The sequence below is a fragment of the Cyprinodon variegatus genome, unplaced genomic scaffold, assembly GCF_000732505.1.
Source record: "Cyprinodon variegatus isolate N-32 unplaced genomic scaffold, C_variegatus-1.0 Scaffold94, whole genome shotgun sequence".
NCBI lineage: Eukaryota > Metazoa > Chordata > Actinopteri > Cyprinodontiformes > Cyprinodontidae > Cyprinodon > Cyprinodon variegatus.
Window position 1 is genome coordinate 714,087 of NW_015150547.1, and position 10,079 is coordinate 724,165.

Sequence of the window (10,079 nt, forward strand, 5' to 3'; positions counted from 1 at the left end):
CCAGACCCTTATCCAAACCCTAATTATTACAAACATCTACATAACCCTGAACAACTCAAACTGTATTCACACCTTCCTCCTAAACGAGGATAAAGAACCTTTCCTCATGGGGAACAGTTGACTGGTCCACTCAAGTCCCCACAAAGTAGCATATTCCTGGGAAATTTGCCTAACACGCACACACACATACTTGTTCTGCTATATGAAGTGAGGACCATGTGTTGACTCCTACTGACTTCCATTGATTTTTGGTAATTTTCAACCCTTTCTAAGCCCTAACCCTAAAACTAACCCTAAACCCAACCATTACCAATGCATATCTCACCCTAACCCAATTGACACCTTAGCCCTAAACCCAACCATTGGTAAAATAGCTTGTGAGGACCAGCAAAATGTCCTCACTTTGCAACAACTGGTCCTCAAGCTGATGGCTGGACAGGTACACACACACATACACCCACATTTATTATGTTGGAATGCGGTCCATACAGTATTTGCCATGTTTTTTTAATTTATTTTTTTTATTCCATAATTGTTTTTCATTTTTATTCCAAAACTCCTACATCAATATACAATGTACTTTCCACACACAGTTTCATCATCAGTCAGCCTGGTTTATTTCAGGAATCTAGCATACCAGTATTTCAAAAAAAATGTCTTTGGCTAATAAAATGTGGCAACATTTGGGTAACTTAACCTAAATATTTGACCTGAACTTAGTTTAACTTTTTTTCAACTTTCAGCCACATCACAGCTAGTTCACATTGATTTCTAATTCAAACCAAAAATCAGTAAATGGTACAAAAGTTATAACGCATGTATGGCTTAAAATATGCTAAAAATAGAAATCAAATATGCTATTACACAATACAAAAGCATTAAACAAATTTTGGTTTATTTGTATTCTATTTTAAAAAAACATAATAACTATGTTCAGTAACATTAATTCTGAGATTCTCAAAGGATTTGTTATGCTAATAATTTTGCATTTTGAGGGCAGTTTCTGTGTGAAATTGGATCATGGATGCTGTCTCCTAACCAGCTGACTTTCCAAGCCACTCCTTCATGTTCAGATGAATCTTTCTGTATGGAAAGGTGTTTCAAAGTGTTGCTGAGACTGCAACACACTGCCATCTACTGCTGCAAGTTGGGAAAGCAGCCTTACAATCACCCTGCTTCCTGTCTTTTACAGCATCAACACATCTCTTAAAGCCATCATCCAATGTTTGTTTCGTTGCCCTTATACTTATTGCTCATTAAGCCTTAGTGCATATCAGTTCGAGTATGTAAGGCTGAATGCTTCTTCTCTGAATCATATTCATACTCATAGTCAGATGAAATCTGGTTGGAAGCAGTATTCAGAGCGCTGTTGATGGATCTCCTGACTTTTCCTAAAACAGTCGGACCTGTTTCTTCAGTTCATTCTTTTTCCACTGAGCCAGGCGGTCAAAGGCAGACATGGACATGCCAAAGACTCTGTAAAACTCTTCTGGGGAGAGGTGACGCTATGCAAGGAAAGATAAAATTCATTAAGACAATAATGATGCAGAGGCAGGTCAAAATAACATTCCTTAGGTTATACCTCTTTAAGACAAATCTTTAGCCAAAATATACATGTCTGTTAAATATATAGTCACAGAAAAAAGATTGAATTTTATATATATTTATTTATAATAGGTTTTCTATATAATAAAACACAGAAATTGCCATATAGTGTACATTCTCTCTACCATAACCACACAAGCAAATCAGGAGATAAACATAAGCTGTGAGCACATTGCCCACCATATCTCCACCAATTATCAAAGACTGACATATCCCTTTAACAGAATTATTCAGAATTGGGGTTTAAAAATGCATGTTTCAGGTGTTATTGAGAAGAAATCAAATGCCTCCATTGTGAAGGATGCATCAGCACTCAGCCTCATTTCAATAAAATCTGCACCATCATAACGGTTCCGGCTCTCTCACAGCCAACGTCAAACAAGGAAAGAGCTTTTCTCAATTCCTCTATTCTCTCTGAGCTGTGTTATTTGTTTATCCACCCAACTGACATGTTAGAGGATGTCAGCTTCCTTGATACCCTCCTTTAAACTTATTTTTCCCTCGGTCTTGTCTCAGGGAACACCATTAATGGCTTAACACTGTCAACAAAATGCTGGAGCTAAAGGATGAATAAAGTTAACTGATCTTGCTAAGAAATTATATTTTGAGGGAGGCTCTCATGTTCATCCAAAGCACATTTGATCAGATGGTGGATCTCATGGTAACCACTCACATATTGGTTATTCAAAGGATGTCCAGAGTTTGACGTTTGATGGGGAATGATGAGCTGTCAGATACTCCAAAATCCCACCTTTTACTCATCAGTAGATGAACCCTACTGCAGCTAACAGTCTAGTTTCAGTATAACTCAAAGTAAAGAGACATAATAAGCTATTTGAAAGGTAAGGGAGGTTTCTATGACAAGTCAGTGAGAGTAAGGCTCTGAACAGATAACAGGAAGGCTGACAGGAGAACAGACAACTTGCACTGTATGGTTCTTCATAATGGATTTGGAAATGTTGGCAGTGGTTTTGAAATCACAATGTGTGGGGAAACATCTACAACATTACGGTGATACGTGTGGAGATTGCTGTTAAAGTAATGCCAGTTGAGCAACCATGCTAATTGGTGATGCTCAAGCCAGCTTTAAAAGTAATTATTTTGTGTCTGTTTCAAATACACTGGAAAAACGCTCCAGAAATAACTAGAAATTTCTTAAATTAAGTATATTTACCCTTCATTTGAGTAGGTAGATGATATAGTTTGCCAATTGAATGAGAACTTTTACTCTTAAAATACGATAATTAGATAATATGCACTTGAAATAAGACAATACAATTGTGTTCTCCTATTCTAAGTGTAAATTGCCTTGTTCTGTTGGCAAATGTGTCTTTTACCTCATCAATCCAAGCACATTGCCATTTTTTCCAGTGTAGCAAATAAAGTCCTGTTTAACAGCACTGTTATATGGGTAAAACGCTATAATGTGTTATAGTCGATATCTATAGAAAAAGAGTCCTATCTAATGAGCCTTCTGTTAGCATCACAGACTGGTCATATATAATCAGCTGAGCAGCACTGCATCGTATTATTATTATTAGTTGCCTTTGTAGGCCTCTGTAGCTGCAAAAGAATCGCCCAAAGGATCAGAATTATAATCCTCAATATTTTAGAAGAGATTTTTGCTATTTTGTCTTATATAAAATGCAAAATGAGCTGCTGTGGGTCCAGTGATGAATTTGTTTGTTCGGTATATCTCTTAAACCCAAATGTTGCTATTTGAGAAAAAAGATTTAAATGGATTAAAAAAAAATAATAATAATTAGAAGTCACTTACCTCTAGACGGGCTCTATCTACATCATTAGGGAGATGCTGCTCTCCTCTTACTGAAACCACAAGTGCTTCATACGGGTAGATCTAACAGATATAAAAACAGTAATGTAAGTACTGGTCTGTTTTTTATATTTCAAGTTGTTTCTATTAATATAAACACAAAATGGTCATAAAACAGGTTGTTTAATAATAATATAAATATTTATAAGGGCAGGACCTTTTCTAAGGTTCTTAATATTTTATGCACAGTGTGGATTTTATTTGTCAATAATTAAATAAAAAAAAGTGTTTTTCAAAAGCCGAGTTCTGAGAAATCTATCTAACATGACAGAGAAAAGAGAAAAACAAAGATTTTATGTTTATTTCTTTCCCTTTCTGCTGATATGAAGTATTTCGTACTTAACAAAAATTCTGCAAAACATAATATTAACTTCTTTTATGTACAAGTGCCTTTATTATAATGATAAAAATAAGCATTTTGTAAAGGTTCTGCTCCTGTTTACGCTTTCACAAAACATAAGGAAAATTTCTATGCTGTTTCGCCTCCATCAGTGTTTCTTTGCTAATAGTGAGAGTAATTCAAATGCTAAGAATAAGACCAATCACTCAGGGGAGCATTGAGACACATTGACCAGTCAAAAGTGGCTGAAACACATTTTTCATTCATGTATTATTGACTAATCCAGATGTTTCCCTCTTTGCTCATCAACAGGTTTCTTGCTGGTTTTGCTGTGTTTTACCTTGTATTCTGAAAGACAACAAGAAAAAAGAAAATATAATGAAGAGATACCGATATCCTTGCACACTCAGAGCAAAACATTCATCAAGAGGCTTTAAGCTTCACAGCAGGCTTACCTCTTATCTGCCAGTTAACTGCATTACTGCTGTCGTACTGGTAGTAATCTGTGTTCACACTCCCTGGCTGCGGGAAGAAAAAAAAAGAAGCCAAAGTGGCTGAAATAAGAACTCAGCTGTACATATCACCTTAGAAACACATTAAAATAGTTTATTACTGCGTCCAAAAACGAATCACAATAATGAAAAGCCACTTGTCTTTCTTGGCCTTGGAGAGCAAACTGTTACAAATGATTTTCAGCTTCAGCAGCAAATGAAGGACTTCCCATAGATTACTATTAAGTGAATGGCCAAGCAGCTTTGGTTTCTTAATGTCTCCCTCTGTTGTTCTCTGGTGGGTGCTGATCTTTCACAATTTTTTGCTTTTGTAAAGTGAACACAAGAAAGCAATTGAGCCTTTAGTCAATTAGTTATTTTTTTGTAAAAGCCTAATTTCTTTCACCTTATATTGTTCATTTCTCTTTTTTGTATGTAAATAAAATACATTCATGGATTTAGGAGCAAAGTTGAGCATGATGGCTGCATTCATGAACCCAACAATACGCCACAAGACTTTTACTCTCTGGCTTTGATAAAAAAACAAAACAAAAACAAGAAATTCAAGTGGGGGACATTTTGCTTACATTTTCTAGAACAAATTTACCCTAGTTACTTTTAGATATAGACTGATGTCACAATAACATTGTTAAAAAAATGTTAGAAAGAAATATGAGAAGAGCTTAGTTTGAAATTTGATCAAATCTGGAAATCAAAACTTCAGTGCAAATAACAGAAATCCATTTGCGGGAAATTACTTGAAAATTATGTAGAAATCAAAGTGAAAAAAGACAACAAAATAGGTATAGAACATATTAAAGCAAACTTTGCCAATTAAAATTGGATTTTCATATTAACATATGTGATACTGCCATGACAATAAGAAGCAACCAAACTATCCTTACAGCATTTTGGTTGTTTCAATTTATCATTTACCAAAATAGCTTTTTCACAGAGAGAATTGAACTCTAGGTAAACTTAATAAATCTCCAAAAACCTTAAAGGAAACAGACATGAAATGAAAGTAGGAGAATAAACCACAGAAGCCAGGACTGCTTACCCTGTTCGGTCCGTTCCTGCCGTATCCTGGCAACGAGGCAGATTTGGAAATGTACGAGTCTGGAAAAAACAAACATAAAACCACAGTCAAACCAACAAAGACATGTTATGAGCAGACTTTACCCTCCAGTGATTTCCGTTCATTTTAACAGGAGAAATCTTGTCAATTCTTACTTATAGTTTTCTTTAATACTTATGGAAACTCTTAAACAGAATTATCTTACTGAAATCCATTGTTTTATTACCTGCTGCCATACACAACTAATTGTTAGATCGTGTGTTATCCAATAATATGTTACCATTATTTACAACCATGCATTTATTCACTAGGAGGTTGAGCTTAAATGCAAAATGCACACGTAAGTCGCTTAGAATCACTTGCATCTGAGCTGCTTCTCGGCAGCTCATCATGGAAGACATGTTGACAAAAGATTAGAAAAGGCCTTCTAATCTGTCTTTGTGCCCCAGGTTTCTAAGAATACCTCAATGAGTAAACAATGCCAAATACTTGGAGGAGCAACTCAGACCAGAAGCTTTCTTGTCACATGCTCAAATAAATACAGAATCCCCCTCTGTGAAGCTCCTGTCATATAAAGAGAGACTTAAGGTACAGAGAACATAAAACTCACATATAGGTTTTAAATGGCATGATGAGAACCTATGTAAGGTATGTATTATATTACTGCTGATTACACATGACTGAAACAATAAAGCTTGTCTGCTCCTCACAATTCCAGCATGTTGGCATCTATCTAATGTGCAACGACTATTTAACATCCTGGGCAATAACCCAGTGCAATAGCTATATATATGAATATCCATCTTTATAAATATCCCTGCTAATAACCTTGCATAATAACCCTGCTAAATAAGAGACTTCAGCTGCCTACATTTATAATAAAGTCAATCAATCAACCAATTTTAAAGGAGGGGTTAATTTGTAGCCTGTACTGCCGCCTCTATACCAGCAGAGGGCAGTAGAGACCAACATTTAATCTATTCACTCCTTTGAACTTCTTTATTATTTTTTTTTTCTTTCCAAGATTTCATCCTTGACTCCTCCCATCCCTATTTCTCACCCACTCTATCTTTTCTCCCCACCTTAGTCTCTCTTGTTCACTTTCATGTTCAGAGTAATTGGATTGCATGGCAATGTTGGAGAGCTGAGCAAAACACTGAGAAGCAGAGACTAGTGTTTGGAGCATGCTGAACTGCAAATAGTCTATCATCTATAACCTTCTAAATCGAGAAATGAGAAATTAGAATATGTGTTCCAAACAGTTGATTAATGGTCTGTGTTATGTCAGCACTTTAACCCTGAGACACAAGCTTTTATATTTTATTCTATATGCAGTGATCTGTGGTGCAAATTTGAAAGTCAGAAGTATATATTCCTATATAGGCAAGGAAGAAAAGCTGTAGTAAGCAGAATAGCATAAAGCATCTATTTAAGATCTGAAGGAAGGGAGGATATTACATATATTAATTATGCCTAAGTAGTTAATGTATTACCATAGATCAGGACTAAGACCACACCTTAGTCACACCTTTTACAATCTGTCAAAGTCTACTTATAAGAAACCAAAGCAGCACATTTTAGTTTGTGCTTTCAGTCTCATCCTGTTAAGGTTCGGCCATTTATCCCACTAAACCGTACTTTATGACCATGTGTCAACCAAACCTTTCTCCTTGTTACTCTCACTGAATTCCCTTCATGCCTTTCTTAATCATAGTTTTATTTCATGTCTTTTCAACTTCTTTTTTGCAGCATTTTGTGGGGGGGCTGTTTTATTCTTGTCTGTTTATCATACTTATTCTCCTAACACTGCTTTACAACATCTTTTTATTAAATCCTGTATCCTCATCCTTCCTTTTCCTAATTTATACCACAGACGCTCCTCATCATTCTTTGCAAACTTTGTTTTTTTTTTAAATAAAATTCATCCTTGTGATGCAGCTTAATGCCCTACTTCTTTATGTCATTCATCTGTCTCATTCCATTTTATGATCCCTTTTCCTATCCCTCTTTCAAACACTGTTCTACTGAATTATAATGAGCAGATTGCGTGTGATAATGGCATGTTGAGAGTGGTCATAAAAAAGATAACCTTTCAAACTGTGTAGTTGGAGGTAAAAATGGTAATAATTATTAATAATATAAAAACAAAAAACATTAAATAGTATCTGTAGTCCACTTCACATAACTAAAAAAACCAAAAATATGAAAACAATTACATTAATAGTTACATTTAAATAGGGTATCCTAAAACTTTAGAGAAGGTTGTCTTTGTCTACTGATTGACAACCCAACCCCCCACCCCCAATATCATCCCATCCCTCCCAAACAGAGAAGCTGCAGTCAGATCAACAGCTAATTTATGTTCTAAACAGCTGGATTTATCTCCACTAACCTCTTTTTAACAACCACTTCACAAAATATGCAGAAAAAAAAGTAGGTCTGTAATAATTTAATAAAGCATAACTGTGCTTCATGCAGAGCCTGTTAAACGCTCATTTAAAAAAAATGTAATCATATAAAGATTGTCTACCATCTAGTTGCATTGATTTGTGCTCAACAGCATAGATCTTTTTTCTCCATTAACATTATTAGGTGTTCTGTGCATATGTTTGCATATGCACAGAACACCTCTCCAGGTGACAGGGGGTTTAAGTCAGGGAAGTTTGGATTCTGGTTTCTCCACTGATAAATATAAACCTGAGATGCAGCTCTTTTCATCCTCCTACCTGTAACCAACAAAACAGTGTGTGCCAGAGCGAGGCGATAACAATCCCACTCAAAGCTCTGCTGCTTCTGTCACAGCAGAAACAAGAGGATGAAGGAGATGGAGGAGACAACTAGCTGAGGACAAACGCATGGAACAGCACACCTCCATAAGCTGTCGACTCACCGTTGTCTGCACTCAACGTGGAACTGGGAGCTGAGGAACGAGAGAAGACGGAGATTAGCTGTTTAATTTTCAACAGATTTTCACCCCTGAGACAAAAAGCTATTTGTAATTTACCTCAGCCTCATTATTTCCCCCAATAACATTACAATGGTGAGACTAAATATTAAGCAAGTTTAACTGAAATTCACAAAAATTGATTCACAAAACTTAAAATATTAAGGAATTGAATTTGGATTTATCAATCGCTGGAAACAATTGTTCAGATATGTAAAAACTTTAAAGGAGAATTCCGGTTTTTAACACTTTTAGCCCATTTTCTGTAGTGTCCAGGATGAAATCGAATGATCGACACCAAAAGTTTGACAATTGGTCCTGTCTCTGCTTTTTGGCTCATTTAGAATTCCCCCCTGGCTGCTTCAGAATGGCTTCCATAGTGCATGTCCGATAATGTCCTTAAAACAACCTTAAACGTTCTTTTTTTAAAATATGCTACTCACCGGGTCGTCAGCGCTGTTCAATGATGTTCCAAAAAAAGTTTTGTAAAGAAAAAACGTTCCTGTAGTGTTTTATTTAGCATTTATTTAGGCTAAAAGTGTTAAAAACCAAATTCTCCTTTAAAGGTGAAGTTAAATGTGATGGAAAAATAAGCCTCTATACTGAGAATGACAGCAGTTATGTCTTGGATTTTATTCTTTATGACTTACCGTACATTCAGTACCTTTAGACTAATTCAACAGGCTATTTAGAAATCAAACAGTGTGGAAAAGAAATACTATTCATGATGTGCAGAGAAATGCTTTTTAAAAGAATCAAGGACAATTTTTCAAAAACACAATAATCTGTTGACAGACAGCTCATAAAAATATCCTCTCATGCATCCATCCGCCCGCTTCCCTTTCTATTAATTTCCCTGTTCAGGGTCAGAGTGGATCTGGTATATATTACCAGGACAAAAGTAATCAAAACCTTCAACCTCTTTTACATTTGCTCCCATTGAAGCCACAAAGTCTATCAGTTTTGGAGACCATTCCAAAAGGGCATTAAAGTTCCCTAATCCGTACAATGTCAAAATGATTACTCTGTTATTTTTTTCTAAATAATCCTGACTGTTCTCATAGGTTTACTGGAGAACAAGAAAGACTCATGAGCTTCACTAAGGCCGGGCATACACTGTACGATATTTTCAATTGTTGCACACACCTACAGCTCAAACCGTACGATGGAATTGCAGGGTTTAAAAGTTCAAAGCTCAAAAAGCATGTTCTTTCACTGTAGGGCCCAACGTTCTGATGGGATCTAACTGCTCATGCTGCATGTCCAAAAACCTGAATTTCAAACGTTTGATTTTCTTCTAACCTTTCCTGGGTGGAAGGTGATCATGAGTGGCTAAACGCCCTTTGTTTCCCCCTGTATACTAAACAACGCGGGATGAAACTCGGCCCAATCCGAAAAATTCTCAAACGACTGGAGAATCGGCCCAAAAATGGCAAAGAATCCATTAGTGTATGCTCGGCTGTAGTGGGAAAAATCAGAATCAGAATCAGAATCAGGTTTATTGCCAAGTAGGTTTGCACTTACAAGGAATTTGACTTGGTGTTGTTGGTGCAGACAAAAAAAACAAAATAAAATAACAAAATAAGATAGAATATATATATATACACACAGAAGCTATATACAAACAGTAGACTGTGCGTTAATGTAACGCAGAAATCCTGAATGGGGGAGAGAAACATTGTCCAGTGTCACGGGCGGCTCTTGGCCTTGTTGATAAGGCCAGTAGCAGATGGGAAAAAATTGTTTTTGTGACGGGAGGTTCTGGTCCTGATGGACCGCAGCCTCCT

At 36.2% G+C, this 10,079-nt stretch overlaps 1 protein-coding gene across 2 annotated transcripts in view; it reads right to left on the minus strand.

The window, feature by feature from the left end:
* Window positions 1–349: 349 nt before the first annotated feature.
* Window positions 350–10,079, minus strand: part of LOC107084174 (actin-binding LIM protein 3-like) — a 60,081-nt gene continuing 50,351 nt past the window's right edge. For both annotated transcript variants that reach the window (XM_015373885.1, XM_015373884.1), the window contains 6 exons: window positions 8,239–8,268; window positions 5,331–5,389; window positions 4,235–4,301; window positions 4,120–4,127; window positions 3,383–3,463; window positions 350–1,505 (listed from right to left, as the gene is read on the minus strand). In XM_015373885.1, coding sequence (XP_015229371.1) covers window positions 1,392–1,505; window positions 3,383–3,463; window positions 4,120–4,127; window positions 4,235–4,301; window positions 5,331–5,389; window positions 8,239–8,268 — 359 coding nt within the window. In that variant the 3' untranslated portion in view covers window positions 350–1,391. The remainder of the gene's footprint in view (window positions 1,506–3,382; window positions 3,464–4,119; window positions 4,128–4,234; window positions 4,302–5,330; window positions 5,390–8,238; window positions 8,269–10,079) is intronic.